The sequence below is a fragment of the Ailuropoda melanoleuca genome, chromosome 12, assembly GCF_002007445.2.
Source record: "Ailuropoda melanoleuca isolate Jingjing chromosome 12, ASM200744v2, whole genome shotgun sequence".
NCBI lineage: Eukaryota > Metazoa > Chordata > Mammalia > Carnivora > Ursidae > Ailuropoda > Ailuropoda melanoleuca.
The window spans coordinates 55,129,905-55,150,054 of NC_048229.1; the positions used below are offsets into that span (position 1 = coordinate 55,129,905).

The 20,150-nt window shown below is 51.8% G+C and overlaps 2 protein-coding genes across 2 annotated transcripts in view; one reads left to right on the top strand and one right to left on the bottom strand.

Moving 5' to 3' along the window:
- Positions 1-464: 464 nt before the first annotated feature.
- Positions 465-13,189, top strand: POLR2C (RNA polymerase II subunit C). The gene is made up of 9 exons (XM_002912266.4): positions 465-630; positions 816-865; positions 3,520-3,588; positions 3,735-3,787; positions 10,565-10,693; positions 11,141-11,192; positions 11,416-11,584; positions 11,716-11,790; positions 12,222-13,189. Exons 1-9 carry the CDS (start codon positions 545-547, stop codon positions 12,364-12,366), a joined length of 828 nt encoding a protein of 275 aa, XP_002912312.1. The 5' UTR covers positions 465-544; the 3' UTR covers positions 12,367-13,189.
- DOK4 (docking protein 4) overlaps positions 13,138-20,150 on the bottom strand; it is a 7,475-nt gene continuing 462 nt past the window's right edge. Inside the window, exons 2-8 of the mRNA XM_034639580.1 lie at positions 16,826-16,933; positions 16,553-16,667; positions 16,153-16,272; positions 15,865-16,054; positions 15,024-15,162; positions 14,726-14,849; positions 13,138-14,610 (exon numbers count right to left, since the gene is read on the bottom strand). Coding sequence (XP_034495471.1) covers positions 14,492-14,610; positions 14,726-14,849; positions 15,024-15,162; positions 15,865-16,054; positions 16,153-16,272; positions 16,553-16,667; positions 16,826-16,933 — 915 coding nt within the window. The 3' untranslated portion in view covers positions 13,138-14,491. The remainder of the gene's footprint in view (positions 14,611-14,725; positions 14,850-15,023; positions 15,163-15,864; positions 16,055-16,152; positions 16,273-16,552; positions 16,668-16,825; positions 16,934-20,150) is intronic.

Consider the following 20,150-nt stretch of genomic DNA (forward strand, 5'->3'; position numbering starts at 1 on the left):
CCACACAGGCTGAAGATGATGCGTTGAAATAAAAAGCATTGTATCTTCCTGCAGTTTCAGGAGAGCATGAGTCAGAATTGGCTGAAGTATACTTACGTTCTTCCATAAATGTGCACGTTTACTTCATTTTCTTAGAGCCATCGTAGTATTCTGTTTCGTATATTCAATCTGGTGTCTGTCGATAGACAATTAGTTCTGTTATCTTTTGCTGTTACAAACGGTGCTGCAGAGAACACCCCCGAACGTGTAACTTTGCTTACAACTGCAGCCATTTTCGCAGTATGAATTCCTACAAGTGTTGTTGAGTCGAGGGCGTGCACAGGTTTTGCCAGTTCCCGCCTCCCCAGATGGTTGAAGCCGGTGCACTTCAAGCAGGTGGGGGTGTAAAACGGGGCCCCGAGCGGCGGCGGCCTCCGGGCGGCAGGTGGCGCTGTGCGCGCGTGTCTGCGGAAGCGGCGCGGGCCGCGCTGACCCACTTCCGGCGGCGACGGCGGCGGTGGCGCAGCGGAGCTGAACCCCGGGAGTTGGCGGGCCGTGGGGCACGATGCCGTATGCTAACCAGCCCACCGTGCGGATCACGGAGCTCACCGACGAGAATGTCAAGTTCATCATTGAGAACACGGACCTGGCGTAAGGCCCCTGAGGGAGGAGGGTGTCGGCTGTGGAACGCGGGGGGTTGGCGCCAGGGGCTGGCGGGGGTCGCGTCTTTTCAGAGCTGGGCCCCCGTGGCGGGGCTTCCGCTTCGGGAATCGGGGGCGCGGGGCGTCGGCGTCGAGGCTGCGGCGCCGTCACGCCGCTTGGTTTTCATCCCTCAGGGTGGCCAACTCTATACGGAGGGTCTTCATCGCCGAGGTACCCATAATAGGTAAGTGAAACCCGCCTGTCGTGGCCAGCCCCCTCCTCACTCCTTGGGGCTCCTCCTCTTAGCGCTTGGTTAGGCCGGGGTGGGGGGTCCTGGGGGTGGCTTTGAGAAGTCAGCAGTGCTGTAGCCTTGGCCCAGGGCCGCTAGGGTCCGCTCTTACAAATGCGTCGGTGAGGAGCATAGGTTTGGGAGTCTGCCTATTTGGATTTGAATACTGTTTTCCCTTACTGTCCTGTGAAAGTTGGGCACGTTTTTCAGCTGTGTGCTGCGGTTTTCTCTGTAACATTGGGACATTAATAGTACTTACAGAGTGATGGCCAGAATTAATTGAGGGAATTTCTATTAAATGCCTTGTGTTCGGTACCAGTAGGTGTCTTTTTATGAATCCTTTCCTTTAGCAGCACTCAAGGGAACATGTAAGTGCCAGGCATTGTGCTAGGAACCGGAATGCTGAGCTGCATAGTGCAGGGTTCTTACCCTCATGGAGCACCCAGTGAGGTTGCAGGGCGAAGGCGAATGCGCAGATAACAGTACTGCAGGATAGGTGTGGATCAGTAAGTAGTTGTTGGAGTTTAGAGGAAGGAGGATATGCTCTGGTTCCAGCCGCTCTGCTCCAGGCATTTTTTACATTTATAAATATATTACAGATATTTTCTTAGTGTCATTTCAAAGTTTGGGTTGCAAAAGGAAGTGTAATTCGTAGCTGCTGCACTGCTAAGGAAATAAGCAGGCCAAGTGATTGGTAAATGAGAGCATTGTAGTTTCCACACTACCATCTCCAGTCACTTTTTCAGCTCAGAGCTTGGAGTGCTGGTCCTCCCCCTCTCCAATCACTCCTTGTCTCTGGGTCTCAGTTTCATCATGAGTAAAGTAAGGAAGTCGTACTCTTTTTTTTTTTTTTAAGTTTTTGTTTGTTTGACAGCACACACACGGGGAGTGGCAGGCAGAGGGAGAGGGAGAAGCAGGTTCCCCAAAGAGCAGGGAGCCTGATGCAGGGCTCGACCCCAGGACCATGACCTGAGACGAAGGCAGACGCTTTAACGACTGAGCCACCCAGGCGCCCGAGGGAGTTGTACTTTATGAGGCAGCCCTGACATTACAAGTCTAAATGCCACTTTCCCCACAAATTCAGTTCTGCAAATAATAATACCTGCTACAGGGGCACCTGGGTGGCTCAGTCATTAAGCGTCTGCCTTCAGCTCAGGGCGTGATCCCGGGGTCCTGGGATTGAGCCCCGCATCAGGCTCCTCCACTGGGAGCCTGCTTCTTCCTCTCCCACTCCCCCTGCTTGTGTTCCCTCTCTGCTGGCTGCCTCTCTCTGTGTCAAATAAATAAATAAAATCTTTAAAAAAAAAAACCAAAAAACTGCTACATTCCAGGCCACATTGGGAATGCAAAAGTTAAGATATTTGAAGATTCCACCCTGAGGATTTTTCAAAGCTGTGAAGTAGAGACGAGTTATATATAAATACAGTACAGAGCAAAATATGACGAGTATAGGGGCGCCTGAGTGGTGCAGTTGGTTAAGCGTCTGACTCTTGATTTTTGGCTCAGGTCATGATCTTAGGGTTGTGAGATCAAGCCCGGCATCAGGCTCTGCGCTTAGCATGGAATTTTCCTCTGCCCCTCCCGCACTCATTCTCTCTCTCTCTCTCAAAAAAAAAAAAAATATATATATATGACAAGTGTCTTTAGTCTGGACAGAGTTTTGTGAGGGAGGAACTTGTAGGGAGGGAGTGTTGGTATGTATATCCTGGAGGTCAAGCAAAGGTTGGTTTATAGGAGGCTCAGAGGATTTTAACCTGCACAGGAGAGGGTCAGGGCATGCGGGATTAGGGGGCGGGGTTGGGAGTAAGGAGGCAGAGTCAGAAACGCTTGGCTCATGATCCTTCTTTGGCTTGGGTTGGGGAAACAATGGAAAACATAGGACAAAGCAGGTTGGGTCCTAACTGGTCCTCTTCTGACTTCGTTCCTAGAGTCCATGCCCTGTGTTTGGTGGTTGGCCCTTCGATTTATGATCTGAATGCAGATGTTTATGAATGAATATGTGTTAAATCAAGTGTGTGTGACCATACAGTTCTTACCCTTCTTTTAGCTCATTGCTGGTAAGAATTGGGTTTGATACTCGTATACCGTGCCCATTAAAGGAATTTTCTAAACATTAGTTGATTGAGTGATAATAAAGTGTTAAATTGGGTAATCTGGTCATTGCATCATAAAATGAGATATGGACCATAAGTCTGTCTTTGAGATTTTCCCTAACTTTTAAGTGCCTGAGTAGTTTGTGTTCTTGGATTTGGTGTTGACATGAATAGCAGATGTAAATGCTTCTCACAGAAATATTCAGTTCAAAGAAACATGTTCCCACTCCCATGGGTATTCTCTAAGTCAGTATTTTGTGTGGGACAGGGACCCCCCTCCCGTCGCATTAAATCTGCCTGAGTAGGGAAGCTGCGGCCTGGGGGCGGGGGTTGCATGTGGTTCTTGTTAAAATGCGGATCCCTGGTGTGCACTTGAGCTGTGGCATCAGCCTCTGGCCCCCTGGCGCAGGCTGTTGCGATTTAGTAAGCATCAGGTGTAAATCTTGCGAGCCACTGCTGTAAGTCTTTAAGTGAATTTGGTGGCTGAACTGCGTGTCTGCTTTCTTTATTTTGTAGCCATTGACTGGGTTCAAATTGATGCCAATTCCTCAGTCCTTCATGATGAGTTCATTGCTCACAGACTTGGTGAGTGCTGGGTTTTGGAAGGTGAAAGGGAGGGGGCTGTGGCTGGTGTCAGAGAAGGAAGCCTCCTCAGTCCCAAGGGGATATCTAGGTTCTCCTTCCGGCTTGGCCATTTGGACTTCTTTAAAGTGCTTCTTTGTTTCTTCCAGGACTAATTCCCCTCACTAGTGACGACATTGTGGACAAGCTGCAGTACTCCCGGGTATGCTATGTGATTGGGTGGAAGGGGGGCGGGGGGCAGGGGAGTTCAGTTCTCAGAGGCGTTTTCCCGACCTCTTACTTCCAGCTGTTACAAAGACAGCATAGAGCTGTTGCCTAGGGCCCAAGCAGACATGGGTCCTCAGTTCTGACAGGCCTTAGATTGATGAGGCTCCAGGGGCTTTGGGGAGTCTCTGCAGCCAGCCACTGAAGATGGGGTATACACCAGAAAACCCATTTATACTGAATGGTGGGGGCTGTGCCTTTTCAGACTCTGATCTGTTCAGACTGCTTTCCAGGGTGTGTTTTCCCAGTGAAGGAGCCTGGGAGGCTAAAGGGAGTCAGCAGAGAATTGGGGGCATGAGAATGAGAACAAAGAAAGGGAGTGAGAACTGTCCCCTACAGCAGCACCTGAGGGACTGGAAGGCTGGCGTCTGTGCCTCTCCTCGTAGGTGATGCTCGTTGAACATGGCCCCTTCTCTAGGGTCATGTTTGTTCTCTGATGATAAGTTAATAGGCCTTGGACTTGGGGTGGGGGGCGAGGTGGGGGATTAGGCTCCCTGCTTCCTTTCCCCAGGGCTGCGTTAGGTCACAGCTTGAGATTCTTCCCTCTTGGTGGCTTTGGGTGATCCTGGATCAGCCCATCCTCTAATATCCCCAAGGGCATGTCATTTTTATGGTAGCTAATTTGATATGTGTTATGAATCTATATTTTTTAAAGAGGTGTTTAAGCATACAGAAGTGTGGAGCTCATCTGACTAGTACTTTCACTCCCAACAAACAACTTGTCATATTCTAACATTTCACAATATTTGCTTCACATCTCCAGATGTTTGTTTGTAAGAAATGAAACATCAGGGGCGCCTGGGTGGCTCAGTTGGTTAAGCATCTGCCTTCGGCTCCGGTCATGATCCCACGGTCCTGGGATTGAGTCCCGGCGTCAGGCTCCCTGCTCAGCCGGGAGCTTGCTTCTCCCTTTCCTCCCTGCTTGCTATCTCTGTCACTGTCTGTCTCTCTCTCTCAAATAAATAGATCTTTTATTAAAAAAAAAAAAAAAGTCACAGATATTAGTGGGGATAGTCGTACAGCCAGTTGAAGAGCAGTTTGGCAGTGTCTTGGATAGATATGTGTGCCCCAGAACCTAGAAGTTCCAGCCATTAAATTTTTTCTAGTATTTACTGAACAAAGATGGTATGGATCCCCCTACCCTTTTTTTTTTTTTTTTTGGCTTTTTCTCAAAATCTACAGAGAAGTTAAAAACCTCAAATAATAAACAGCTATTTGTTTTTCACCTTTAGTTGCCAGTTGTTAATATTTTGCTACATTAGCTTTATTTTTCCTATCCATGTTATTTTTGCTGAACCAATTGAAAAAATAGTTGCAGATACCATGACACTTCTCCCCTAGCTACTTCAGCACGCTTGTCCTGAGAATAAGGATGTTTTCCCACATCACCACACTGTCATGCCTTGACTATTAGCGTTCACTTGTCTTATTTGTGCACAGTTCTTACCCAGATTTTCCTAGTTGTCCCCCACAGGGCCTTTCTTGCCTTTTGCTTGGGGGTCAGTCATTCACCCAAGATTCATGTATGCATTTGGTGGTTATACCTCTTTAGTCTCTTAAATCTCAGATTCTTTTCGTTTCATTATATATATATTTTTGAGGTCGTGTACCTTTTCGTATTTTTATTTTCCATTGACATTTCGATTTTTCCATTTTATATTAATAGTTTTGGGGGGGGTTGGTTGTTTTTTATTAACATACAACGTATTATTTGTTTCAGGGGTCCAGGTCTGTGATTCATAAGTCTTACATAATACACAGCGCTCCCCACAACACATACCTCCCCAATGTCCTTTACTAAGCCACCCCATCCCTCCCACCCCTTTCCACTCCAGCAACTCTGTTTGTTTCCTGAGATTAAGAGTCTCTTATGGCTTGTCTCCCTCTCTGGTTTCGTCTTGTTTGATTTTTTTTTTTTCCTCTCTTCCCCTATGATCCCCTGCCTTATTTCTCAAATTCCACATATCAGTGAGATCATATGGTAATTGTCTTTCTCTGATTGACTTATTTCGCTTAGCATAATACCCTCTAAGTTCCATCCATGTTGTTGCAAATGGCAAGATTTCATTTTTGATGACTGCATAACATTCCATTGTGTGTACGTGTGTGTGTGTGTGTGTGTACACACACACACACCACGTCTTCTTTATCCATTCATCTGTTGGTGGACCTCTGGGCTCTTTCCATAATTTGGCTATTGTGGATGTTGCTGCTCTAAACATTGGGGGTGCAGGTGCCCCTTCGGATCACTACATTTGTATCTTTGGGGTAAATNGCAAGATTTCATTTTTGATGACTGCATAACATTCCATTGTGTGTACGTGTGTGTGTGTGTGTGTGTGTGTGTGTACACACACACACACCACGTCTTCTTTATCCATTCATCTGTTGGTGGACCTCTGGGCTCTTTCCATAATTTGGCTATTGTGGATGTTGCTGCTCTAAACATTGGGGGTGCAGGTGCCCCTTCGGATCACTACATTTGTAACTTTGGGGTAAATACCCAGTAGTGCAGTTGCTGGGTCGTAGGGTAGCTCTATTTTCAACTTTTTGAGGAACCTCCATACTGTTTTCCAGAGTGGCTGCACCAGCCTACCTCCCCACCAACAGCGTAGGAAGGTTCTCCTTTCTCTACATCCTCGCCAGCATCTGTCATTTCCTGACTTGTTAATTTTAGCTGTTCTGACAGATGTGAGGTGGTATCTCACTGTGGTTTTGATTTGTATTTCCCTGATGCCAAGTGATGTGAGCACTTTTTCATGTGTCTGTTGGCCATTTGGATGTCGTCTTCGCAGAAATGTCTGTTCACGTCTTCTGCCCATTTCTTGATTGGATTATTTGTTCCTTGGGTGTTGCGTTTGATAAATTTTGTATAGATTCTGGATACTAGCCCTTTATCTGGTATGTCATTTGCAAATATCTTCTCCCATTTTGTTGGTTGTCTTTTGGCTTTGTTGACTGTTTCCTTTGCTGTGCAAAAGCTTTTTATCTTGATGAAGTCCCAGTAGTTCATTTTTGCTCTTGCTTCCCTTGCCTTTGGCGATGTGTCTAGGAAGAAGTTGCTGCGGCTGAGGTCGAAGAGGTTGCTGCCTGTGTTCTCAAGGATTTTGATGGGTTCCTTTCTCACAGTTAGGTCTTTCATACATTTTGAGTCTATTTTGGGGTATGGTGTAAGGAAATTGTCCAGTTTCATTCTTCTGCATGTGGCTGTCCAATTTTCCCAACACCATTTGTTGAACAGACTTTTTTCCATTGGATATTCTGTCCTGCTTTGTCGAAGATTAGTTGGCCATAGAGTTGAGAGTCCATTTCTGGGTTCTGTATTCTTTTCCATTGATCTGTGTGTCTGTTTTTGTGCCAGTACCATACCATCTTGATGATTATAGCTTTGTATTAGAGCTTGAAGTCCAGAATTGTGATGCCACCAGCTTTGGTTTTCTTTTTCAACATTCCTCAGGCTATTCGGGGTCTTTTCTGGTTCCATACAAGTTTTAGGTTTATTTGTTTCATTTCTGTGAAAAAAGTTGATGGTGTTTTGATAGGGATTGCATTGAATGTGTAGATTGCTCTAGGTAGCATAGACATTTTAACAGTATTTATTCTTCCAATACACGGGCATGGAACATTTTTCCATTTCTTTGTGTCTTCTTCAATTTCTTTCATGAGTATTCTGTAGTTTTCTGAGTACAGATTCTTTGCCTCTGTGTTTAGATTTATTCCTAGGTATCTTACGGTTTTGGGTGCAACTGTAAATGGGATCGACGTCTTAATTTCTCTTCTGTCTTGGTGGTGTATAGAAATGCAACTGATTCTGTGCATTGATTTTATATCCTGCCATTTTACTGAATTCCTGTATGAGTTCTGGCAGTTTGGGGGCGGAGTCTTGTGTTTTTCACATAAAGTATCTTATCATCTGCAGAGAGTGAGCGTTTGAGACTTCTTTGCCAATTCGGGTTCCTTTTCTTTTTGTTGTCTGATTGCTGAGGTGAGGACTTCTAGTACTATGTTGAACAGCAGTGGTGATAGTGGATATCCTTGCTGTGTTCCTGACCTTGAGGGAAAAGCTCTCAGTTTTCCCCATTGTGAATGAGACTCGCTGTGGGTTTTTCATAGATGGCTTTTATGGTATTGAGGTATGTATCCTCTGTCCCTACAGTGTAAAGAGTTTTAATCAAGAAAGGATGCTATACTTTGATGCTTTTTCTGCATCTATGGAGAATATCATGGTTCTTGTCCGTTCTTTTATTAATGTAGTGTATCACATTGATTTGCGGATGTTGAACCAGCCTTGCAGCCCAGGAATAAATCCCACTTGGTCGTGGGGAATAATCCTTTTAATGTACTGTTGGATCCCATTGGCTAGTATTTTGGTGAGAATTTTTGCATCCATGTTCATCAGGGATATTGGTCTGTAATTCTCGTTTTTGGTGGGGTCTTTGGTTTTGGGATCAAGGTAATGCTGGCCTCATAAAATGAGTTTGGAAGTTTTCCTTCCATTTCTGTTTTTTTGGGAACAGTTTCAGAATAGGTATTCTTGTTTAAGTGTTTGGTAGATTTCCTCTGGGAAGCCATCTGGCCTGGGCTCTTGTTTGTTGGGATTTTTTTGATTACCGTTTCAATTTCCTTGCTGGTTATGGGTCTGTTCAGGTTTTGTATTTCTTCCTAATGCAGTTTTGGTAGTTCTAGGAACTCTCTAGGAAAGCATCCATTTCTTCCAGATTGTCTAATTTGTTGGCATATAGTTGCTCATAATATGTTCTTATAATTGTATTTCTTCGGTGTTTGTTGTGATCTCTCCTTTTTCATTCATGATTTTGAGTCCTTTCTCTTTTCTTTTTGAAGAGTCTGACCAGGGGTTTATTCAAAGAACCAGCTCCGAGTTTCATTGGTCTGTTCTTTTGGTTTCTATTTCATTGATTCCTGCTCTGATCTTTATGATTCCTCTTCTCCTCCTGGGTTTAGGGTTTATTTGCGGTTCTCTCTCCTGCTCCTTCAGGTGTAGGGTTAGATTGTGTATTTGAGACCTTTCTGGTTTCTTGAGAAAGGCTCGGATTGCTATGTACTTCCCTCTTAGGACCGCCTTTGCTGCATCCCAAAGATTTTGAACAGTTGTGTTTTCATTTTCATTTGTTTCCTTGAATTTTTTCTAATTCTTTAATTTCCTGGTTGACCCATTCTTCAGTAGGATGCTCTTTAGCCTCCATGTATTTGAGTTCTTTCCTACTTTCCTCATGTGATAAGAGTTCGAGTTCCAAAGCATTATGGTCCGAAAATATGCAGGGAATGATTCCAATCTTTTGGTACCGGTTGAGACCTGATTTGTGACCCAGGATGTGATCTATTCTGGAGAATGTTCCATGTGCACTAGGGAAGAATGTGTATTCTGTGGCTTTAGGATGGAATGTTCTGAATATATCTGTGAAGTCCATCTGGTTCAGTGTGTCATTTAAACCCCTTATGTCCTTGTTGATCTTTTGCTTAAATGATCTGACGATTTCAGTGAGGGGGGGTGTTAAAGTCCCCTACTATTATTGTCAATGTGTTTCTTTGATTTTGTTATTAATTGGCTTATGTAATTGGCTGCTCCCATGTTGGGGCATAAATATTTACAATTGTTAGATGTTGTTGAATAGACCCTTTATGATATAGTGTCCTTTCTCATCTCTTATTACAGTCTTTGGTTTAAAATCTAATTTGTGTGATATAAGGATTGTCACTCCAGCTTTCTTTTGATGTCCATTAGCTTGATAAAAAAAAGGGGGGGAGGGGTGGAAAAACATTTAAGTTATTTTTACACCCAGTGTGGAGCTCGAACTTAAACCCTGAATTCAAGAGTCGCATGCTCCATGGACTGAGCCAGCCAGGCGCCCCCTTCCATATTTTATTTCTGTTAAAGCAGAAAGGTTGCCTTCCTGCCTTACCAGTATATGACTGCAGACTATCCAGGTGTGGCCTCTCGTTCTTCCTCATCATCTCAAAAACATCAGAAGTTCGATTTTCCTGCTAGTGTGAGGGGGAAAACAGTTTGCTTGGTTACATTCCAGTAACTCTTCTTGCCTGAAGTTACGCTGTAGCAGATGGTCCCTACCAGAGGAATGGGTTGTCTCCAGCATCAGTTGCTTAAAGAATTATTGATAATTATTTAAGCTGAGTGATGGTTACATGGTAGCCACCCTTATACTTGCTGTCCTCTTGTGAATGTATGAAATTTTCCATAGTGGAAATATTTTATTAGTTTTTAAGAAAAGGTTAGTAGTCTAGGACTTGAAAGGTACTTTTTTGTGTTGTGCCCTGGATCATTTTATTTTAAATGATGGTGACCTTACCGAGCTTGTCCATTTAGTTCAGGGGAAGCTGCCCTATAAAGCACGAAAGCATCATTCTCTTACTCGACGCCTTGGTTCTCTGCAGCAGAACAGCCCGAGGGCCAGGATGCGATGTCAGCACTGCATCTCCCAGCGGTGTGGCTGGGCAGCTGGCGGAGGTGGGAGGAGAACGTGGGTGCCAGTGGGTATGGAGTGTATCTACACTAGGAAGTGCCTGCACTGAGCAGCCTGTGAGAACGGGGTACCGGATGGACACGGCCCCCCCGCACCTAGAGCCCGTGGCCGGCCATGTTACAGATGGAGAAGTGGAAGGAACAGGTCTGAGAACCAGGGAGCTCAGGAGCCGCCACCTCTCCCTGGACTCATTCCTGCTTCTCTTCCTCCCTCAGGACTGCACGTGTGAGGAGTTCTGCCCCGAGTGCTCGGTGGAGTTCACCCTTGATGTGCGGTGCAATGAAGACCAAACTCGTCACGTCACGTCTCGAGACCTCATCTCCAACAGCCCCCGGGTCATTCCAGTCAGTATCTCACCACGTTGTCCTTACCCAGGACCTTCGTCGTCCTCCTTTTAGCTCAAAGTGGGCCAGACTCGGGTGGTTTGTTATAAGATGCGGATTTTCCTTGTGTTATCCTCTGCCCTCCTCTCAGTCTGGTGCCTAAAAAGTGCTCATAATTCTGGACACTAGCCAGGGTGGACAGGAGCACTGTTGGTGCTGTGTGCCCGTCCTTTGTCACCCAAGGACCTTTTTAAAGGCCATGGTACATTTTGGCTGAGAAGGCTGACCCTGTGCCTCGAGGTGGGGGTCAGAGTCCAGCTGCAGCACAGGTGGGGTCCCAGTAGGCGTCTCTTCCCCCTCATCCCAGGCATCCTGTCTCTGGTTTGGCAGGTGCTGGAACGTAGTTGCTGGAAGAGGTGACTGGGGAGACGAGCAGCTAATACATTCCCCTGTTTGGGCTCCCTACAGGTGACCTCCCGGAACCGAGATAATGACCCCAATGACTACGTGGAGCAGGACGGTAAGGGGCTGGAGGGCATGTGTGGATGTCTACCCAAACTGTCGTCTCGCAGGCCAGCACGGAGGTGGAGATCCGACACAGCCTCTCATGCTGCCTGGTCTCCTTGTCAGCTGACCTTTGAGCTGTTTGTCCAGATTGTGTGGTCTTCCAGTGGCATTCCAGGTCAAAATTCAGGGGACTGGGTCTCTCCTGGCCCTTGACTGACTTCTGCCTCTCCCTGCAGACATCCTCATTGTCAAGCTGAGGAAAGGCCAGGAGCTAAGACTTCGAGCCTATGCCAAAAAGGGCTTTGGCAAGGAGCATGCCAAGTGGAACCCTACTGCAGGGGTGGCTTTTGAATATGATCCTGACAATGCCCTGAGGCACACAGTGTATCCCAAGCCCGAGGAATGGTATGTTCTTGTCTGGAGTAAAGGCAGGCCTGTAGGCTGGGTTGTGTGGACATGGCTCCAAGGGAGCGGGGTGGGGGCAGGCTCACTGGACAGCAGCAGTAGCTGCCTGTGCTCCGTGTATTTGTCTTCAGGCCGAAGAGTGAGTACTCCGAGCTGGATGAAGATGAGTCCCAGGCTCCCTATGACCCCAACGGCAAGCCAGAGAGGTAAGACCCTCGTCTGGCACCTGAAGGTGAAGCGTGGAAGAACATAGGGTTTTGGTGCAGGCCCTGAGTTGGGGAGACCCTTCCCTCACGTCCCAGTGCCCGTGAGCTGAGGAAGGATGGAGAACCGTGGAGCCCATACATCCCAGGGCAGATTATCCTCCCTCTAGTCTTTGGGGGACAGAGGAGCCCTCCAGTTAGCCGCTGTGCTCCTACTCTGACATTCAACCTCCCAGAGAAGGGGACCAGCCCAGAGCTAGAAAGTCTTCTGATGGTGAACATCAAGCTTTTGAGGGGGCTGTGGCCTTCTTGAAGTCCTATAATGTGCAGTAGGACCGCTGTTAGTGAGAGGTAGGGAGAGAGCATGATCCAGGGCTGAAGCTCGGCCTAGCCATCCTGCCTCATGGAGGGCTCTCACCGACTCTTCCTCTTAGGTTTTACTACAACGTGGAGTCCTGTGGCTCTCTGCGTCCTGAAACAATTGTCCTCTCAGCCCTCTCTGGATTAAAGAAGAAGCTGAGTGATTTACAGACCCAGTTAAGCCACGAGATCCAGAGTGATGTCCTAACCATAAACTAAGGGCAGCTTACCTGTAACAGCAAGAAAAGGGGCGGCGGGGGGGGGGGGGGGGGGTCGAGGCCAGCAGCTGGCTCTCCGGTCTCTCCAGAGACTCTCTTAGCTTCTGGGGTCTGGACAGCTGTTGCCCAGGCTTCTTGGCAAGCCTCAGTACCCCTAGGCAGGTAGCTCAGGGGAAGTGTCTTCCCCTCCCAGCCTTGCTCCATTGAAGACAGATGGCCGGGGTGCCACTGGTATCTGAGGCAGGACAGTTTTTTACTAGACATTTAGCATCCCTGGTCCTACCCCCTAATTGCCAGTAGCACCCCCAGAACCACCCTTCCAGCCCATTTCCTGATGTGCCTGGGCAGGGTCTTCTGCTGAGAACTGCACAGTTGGACGACTCTTCTGGTAATTTTTGGCCAGAAGTTGGTTTTCACGATTACACCTTGGCCTTCTGGTGTTTGAGTACTAGAACCCTCATTCAGGTTGCCCTTCTGGCTCCGGCCTAGAGCCAGCCTACTGGCACTTCACTGAACCCTTAGAAAATAGTGTTAGATTCTGGCTGCCCCCCACCCCAGATGATAAACCCCATATTTCGAACTTCACTGCCAGTGGCCTGATATTAAGTTTAGGGACTGTGGAGCAAGGGCCTTAATGAAGGTCTGGCCTTGACCCCTTAGCCCTCAAGAGGGAGAATCATGCCCGGAGCAGTTAATTAGGCAGTCTGGTAGGAGAAGCCAGGAGAAAACCGGAGACCTGCTATAGAAAGGAAGGGATATTTATTAACAGTTGTTGTCTTTTTAAAAGTTTTTATTTTTGGCAATAAAGAGCACAACATAATCTCCTTCATGCGTCATCGTGCCACTAACTTGAGCCAGCGCAGCCCTGCCTCCCTCTCCAAGGCCTTTGGCCCCAGGCTCCCTTCTTCAGTCTAGTTTATTCCTCTGGGTGGTCATTCCCAGGGTCGGGTTTGGAGCCGAGCTGGCTGTGGCCCCCTCCCCGGATCCTCCTGCCACAACTTGATTAGTGGTTATTTACAACAAGGTCTGTTCGCACAAATCAGAACCCTAAAGTATTAAAAAGCAAAAAACCCACACACGCAACCAAAGACTTGACGGGAGTAGAAAGATAGCCCTTCTGCAAGGTAGTCAGTAAACACCAGCGCTAGAAAATCAACTGCTTTTAATGGCATTTCAGCAGGGAGCCTCAGCACCATGTGGGGAGAGGGAAATGGGGAGGGCTCGGTTTCTGAGTGCTTTTGGCTGGCCAGAGGGTGGCCACACTGGGCAGAGGGGCTCCCTCTGCTGGGCCATCACCTACCCTCGGTCAGTGAGGGGGCAGCGGGGGTACCCCCCACAGCAGTCCTGCTGCAGCCAGCCACCTGCCCGGCTGGCCCTGGGGCAATGTAGGAGCTCGGCGTGGGCCGCCCTCCGCCTGGCTGAGGGAGCCAGCACCCCTGCCCCTGGGGTATCTTAGCCTACTAAGCAGGAAGGAGCCTGGGCAAAAATTATATTTTAAAACCAGATTTTCACCTGAGGTGTCAACCAGATGTCACCTTTGCTTGAAACTCCCAAGTGCAAGGCTGCCAAGGGGCACGGTGGAAGCTCAGACGCTTCCTGTGCCGCTCGAGGCCCAGAGGAAAGGAGAAACCACCTGCTGTCCTAGCCCCTGGGCTGCGGGGAGAGCCAGCCGTCCCAGCGCCAGCCTCGAGCTCTGTCTGCTACCTCCAGCCCCGGCAGCGCCAGCAGGTCCGGGCAGCAGGAGGGCTGTCCCACAGAGGACAGGGAACAGCTGCCCTCATGTTCAAAAACAGCCTTGACTGGGACCTGGTCATGGGATTAAAAAATGTGTATGTGGTGTCAGGGAGGGAGGGGGGGAAATCTCATTAATATAGAATATGTCATAAGCCATATATATTAAGATCATTAACAGTATATAGTCCCGCAGTGGCTCCAGCCCCTCACACATGCTCTGGTGGCGTGGCCAGCCCTGTGCCTTGGTCCAGCCTCACGCTCGGGGGCAGGGAAAGGACAGCTCGCGCCGTTTCCCCAGGCTCTGGGCCAGCAGCCCCCCGAGGCTGTGCACAGTACGCTGCAGGCGGCCCTGCAATAGGCCACCCTGTGGTCCTTGCTGGGCAGCAGCCCTGTCACTGGGCTGGGGTCTTGGCCTCGCTGCTGTCCCCCTGGCTGGGCTTTGGCGTTAGCAGGATGAATTGGTTGAGGAGGTCTGTTTCTGAGCTGGCCTGGGCAGCCCCGTACCCCTCACCTGTGGACATAGAGGCAGGCTCAGGCCACAGGTGCAGGTCAGAGGACCCCCGCCCAGAAGGCCTTGTCCTCCACAGGGCCTCGTGGCAGGGGAGCAGGGCACTGCGGGGACTCACCGGCGTAGCTGGAGGCCTCGGCAATATTCTGGGAGCCCGTGATGTGGTGCCAGTAAGCGCTGCGGGGCAGCATGGTGGTGGGCGTGCAGGGGTACGAGTAATGTTCCGTGCCCTTGTTCAGCAGCTGTGGGGCGCAGGGGAGGGGTCCCTCCGGTTAGCTCGGGGCCGTGGCTTCCTCCCAGCCGTCAGCCCAACACCCTGCCCGCCCAGCTAGAGACCACTGGCGTACTCAGGCGCTCAGCCCGCCCACCCCCTGGCCTTCCCAGTAGCCCGGCCTGGCCGATGCCCAGAGCCTCACCCGCACGTTCTTCTCCATCTCCAGCAGGACACGCTTGTGTTGCTCAGCGATGGCCAGGGTGGCACTGTGGACCCGCTGGTAAATCTGTTCCCCTTCCTGGGTCTGGAAGGTGTAGAGCCCTTCCCCAGCATCGCACATCCTAGGGACACGAGAGGCACAGAGGGCACGGTGGTGGGGACCGCACCATACGTGTTTGGTCGGGTGCTCTGGTGTCACACGCTGGCTGCACCCGGGGTCCCCGGGGAACAGACGGGGCTGTGTGTGCAGCCCAGACGTGCCTGGCCGTTTCCGTGTACCAGGCGTGCTCAACGCTTTACATGACCCTGCCCACTCGGTCTTCTCTCCCGCCCCTCTGGTCTGCGCACCGCTACAGCTTCCTCTGTTCGGAGTTTTCTCAAACCATTTTGCAGATGAGGAAACAGGCGCACAGGTGCTCAGTAATGGAAGCCGGCTTACACAGAGGATCACACAGAATGTAAGTCCAGGCCCGCTGGCTCCGGAGTTCAAGCTATAGGTTACCCAGTCCTCACCATAATTCTACGAGGGCGGGTACTTTTATGATCCCCTATTTGACAGTGAAGAAACGAAGCCTCGGTCCACAGACGGAGCTCGGAGCACCAGCGCCCGCTCTGATGTGAACCTAAGCAGCCTGGCTTTGGTCAGCAGCTGCACTTGGCCTGCCTGGCGTGAGCCTCGAGGTCCTCATCTGTAAAATGGGACTCTTCCATTCCCTTCTGGTTTCTATGCTGACAGATAACTAAAGCTCCCAGCACCGTGCCTGACAGTGGCAGCCAACAACATGACCACAGTGGGTCAGGGTAGGGAGGCGAGAGGGTCCTACCGGCCAGCCTCGAAGGTAAAGCGTGTGGCATCCCGGCCGTAGCGACGCAGCGAGCAGAGGGGCCACGAGACGAGCTTCACGCGGGGGTTGTGTATGTCCCAGAGGTAGATGTTCTCGTGGGTGATCTGCAGCTTGCACTCGCCATACACGTCCAGGTTGGGACAGGGCAACAGGAAGACGTTGAAGCGGTCTGGGGTGGGAGAGAAGGAGCGGCCCAGAGCCCTTCCAGGGGAGGACTCTCCTCCCCCTCCCCTCTCCTCCCAGCCCCTTGACAGCGTCAGGCCTCACCTGTCTGCTCACACTGCACTCCTGGGGCCAGGAGGTCTGGCTCTCCCAGACTGATGTCATTGAGTCGTGAACCCAGACACTCCACAGACAGCGTCTTGTACCATTCCTCCGCCTCCAGCTCTAGAGAAAGTGGTACCTCATGCCAGCCCAGGGCCCCCCACAACCCACCCTATCTGCCTCAGCCTGAAGGATCCCGCCATGCAAGGCAGGGAGGGCAAGGCCAGTGGATCCTGCCTGCCTGTCCCACCTCACCCTGGGGACCTGCTCCCTCAAAGGCCCCCCTGCCTTCACCCCTACACATCATAGCCAGCCAGGACTGGTCCTGCTTTGACTCCTCCCGACTGGACCATAAGTGGCCCCGGGGGAGGCTGGACGGAAGCCTGCAGCCCCAGCTCCTCACCTGAGTCGCAGGTGAAGGTACGTGCCGAGTCGTCGGTGAATATGATGGCCACTGCCTGCCTCTTGGTCTCCTTGGGGAGCCGCGTGACACACTTGACGTTGCTGATCTCGGTCACCTGGGACAGCACCCACAAGGGACTGAGCCAGCTGGAGCCCCTCCCTCTGCATCCCCCCCCCACTTGTGTCACCCCCCAGGAGGGGGCTCTCAGACCTCGGGACTCGGCAAATCCTCACTGCTTATAGACTAGGGGAGCTAGGGCCCAGGCTCCCTAACCTTGGGGCAGCCTCGGAGGCACACTGACTTCTCATCCGGATACTTCTCCAGCCGCTGGGGCCCCTTGCTGGAAGACTTCCGGAACACCAGCCAGCACCGCCGGTAGATCTGTGGGGCGAGATGGCGGGGGCGTGAGGCCTCTCGGGACCACTCCCACCCAACAAGGCCCTGAAGTTACCCTTGCCTACCGCAGGGGGCGGTGCTACACAGCCTTCCCCCAGACCCAGCCCAGGAGACTACCTGGGGACAGCGGAGCCCAGAAGACGCACCCTCGACACCCCCTCCCCAAACTGAGAAAGCAGGCATGTCTTCGCTGACTCTGAAAGGCTGTTCCACAGACTGCTGTGAATCACCACGTGCTGTGCTCTGCTCTAAGCTGGATATAAACAGCATTTAGTGAGCGCTTCCCATTTGTACTGAGCACTCTGCACAGCTAACCTCAGGGTCACTCCTGAGGTTGGTTTATCAACTGCACTTTACAGATAGGGAAACTGAGGCACCAAGAAGTTGTCGCAGCTGATAAATGGTGGGGCCCGTATTTTCAAAAGGCTGGCTAGGCCCAGAGCTGATACTTGGAGCCCACTGCATAAACGTTCTGCCCAGGACTCAGCTGTGCCAGCCACAACGGAGGGAGTGTCCTAGCGACAGGGATCAGTCCCTTGCCCAGGCTCGCAGCCTGCACATCACCCCAGCCCTTGTTCTCAGAGCCGGCGGAGGGCTCTGGATGCAGACTGTACCTGCCCCTCTCATCCCTGGCCACCCTCTCCATTCTCTGACGCCCTGGAGTGTAAGGGGCCAGGATTAGTTCCCTGTTCCAGTTGGGAAACCAGAGGCATCTTAGAAGTAAAGGGGCAGAGCCAAGAACCTGGGGTTACCCCAGAGCACAGTGCCTTCCCAGGCAAGGTTCCCTCCTGTCCAACCACTGCCGGTGACCCTGTGCTTAAAAGCACCTAAATTCTCTGCAGCTTCCTGCACTCTTCCTGATAGGCAAGGAACCGGGGTGCCAGGAAACGACCATGCTCCAGCGCTGGGGGGCAAACTGGCTTGTCAAACCCCTGGTGGGGGGGGTGGCCTAGCCACCTGCTCAGGCAGCTGATTCTTCCTTCCCAGGCTCGCTCCCAGCCTACTCTGTCAGCGAGCACTCCAGAAGCCTGGCAGAGCCCATTCCCAAGGAATCTCCTGTTCACCCGCTCACTGGCAAACCGTAGGGAGCTTGAGGGGTGCCAGAGCGGAGGAAGCAAGGGGGCCGCAGCGCCTCCACACCCCACTCTGCCATGCAGGCACCAGGTCCTGGGCAGGGAGGGCCCCAGGCCTGGTGGGCCTAGTCTGTCCCCAAGCCAAGAAGCCACTCAGAACCAGGCCATTAATGGCTCCTATCTGGGACTTCAGGAGGCATCTCTGCCCCTGTACCTGTGGCCCTGGCTCCACCCCTGGCCTGTCCACCTCAACAGCAGCCTCAGTTCTCCGCTGGGGAGCTCCTTTAAGACAGGGACTGTATATTTTACTCAGAATCTTCCCTCCCATCCTGGCAACGTTGTTAGCACAGCTCTGCTGAACGAGTGAATGACCATCCGAAGAGCCGAGCATGAGTGGATGGAGGAGTGAGTGAAGGCAGCGACCCAGACGTGCCCTGCCAGCTTGGGCTCCGTGCAGCCTGGGGGTCGGGGCAGAAGGCCCAGGGGCCTGAATACCCCGGTTGCCTGGTTACACATACAGATACACACACACACACACACATACACACACACACACACAAGCGCGCACAGCCCCAGGGAGCCACTGCGCGCAAGAGCCCTCCTTCCCTACTTCTCATGGTCTTTGATCACCACCTCAGAACCAGAAACACTCCCACTCCGCCACAGCTCTGCCAGAGGAAGGCCCTGGAGGGTAGAAGGGTCTGCTCCCCATCTCTCTCAGCCCCTCCCAGCTCACCTTTGTGAGCTGAGACAAGAAGGGTGGCCCTGGGACAAGAATGGCTGGGTGACTGAGCCCCTCACATCAGACCTGCAGGGGGAAGCTGAATCCCCGGGGGAAGGCCTCCCAGCCTCTCCTCTGCCTGTGCCCACCTGTAGGCCACCTGGTTCCCAGGTTTCCCCCTGGCACAGGTCCGATACTGAGGCCAAGTGGCTGCCTCAAGGGGCTTGCCTTTCTGGTAAGCTCTGCCCTGCACAGTTGGCCCAGGTGGCCCCCGGGGACCGGCTAGACCCAGGCGCACAGGAATGAGGAGCCATACTAGAAGCTGAGCCCCTACTCCCTTGCCCCCTACCCCCGCCCCCCCCCAGCTTCAGCTTCTCCCCTTGTTCTGTGCTCCAAGTGGGCTCCATCCCTCTCTCCGCACAGCAGCAAGGTGGCTGATGCCCACCAGGGCCGGTCTCCCAGGCTGGAACCCAGGCTGGGATACAAATTCAAATCCAGCTAAGCCTCCTGATACGCGCCAGCTCCGACGCTGCACTCTGCCTGGACAGAACAACCCCACAGGGGCCACAGACGGGGAGGAGGGGCAAGAACCACCCCTCTCCAAGGCCAGCCCCGTTCAGGCTGGTATCCAGGCAGGGAAGCCATATCAGAGCCCTATTCCTCCCCCACCCCACTCAGGCTGAGCTAGGAAGCCTTGAGCAGTCTGATCCCACCCCACCTCCATCAGAGCAATGCGGGAGGGGAGGAAGAGAGAGGAGACCCCAGGGAAACACAGACTCGGGCCAGGGAGGGTTCCCCTCCCCCTGGGGAGGGTGCGGCCACCAAGACCCCTCACTGGGGGTGGGGGAGGGTCAGCAGGGGAATAGAGGCAGCTCTTGGACAGCCTCACCAAGATCATTAAGTTGGTCCCTGAAGCCCCTGCTCAGCCCCTCTGGGGAGGCGGCGGAGGCCGTCCTCACCAGGAGCCGGCAGGAGGTGGGTCTGAGGCCTCATCCCCACAGACCGCTGAGCCCCCAGTTGTGGGCCAAGCACCCCAAGAGCAAGGCGCCACCGCCAACAACTCGGAGGAAAGCAGCCTGTCCCAGAGCCACAGGCCATCCTGCCCTAAGTTCCATTCATAAACCACATAAATACCAGCTTCTGCGCCCTCCGCGCCCTCCCACCACTGCCCTGCCCCACGGCCGGGTCCTCTTCTTTCCCAGCACTTCCCGGGCAGTGAAAGCAGTAACCAAAATAAATACACAAGGAGCCGCACAAGGAGAGCCACGGGCAGCTGGGGGGACGAGGGACTTAAAAGAAAAGAGGCCAGGGGAGGGGAGAAGCGGGGAGGCGAGGAGGCCGCAGCCAGGGGGCGGCGAGGGGAAGCGAGAGGTGGGTGCCCAGCTCCGCCACGGCCCCGCAGCGCCAA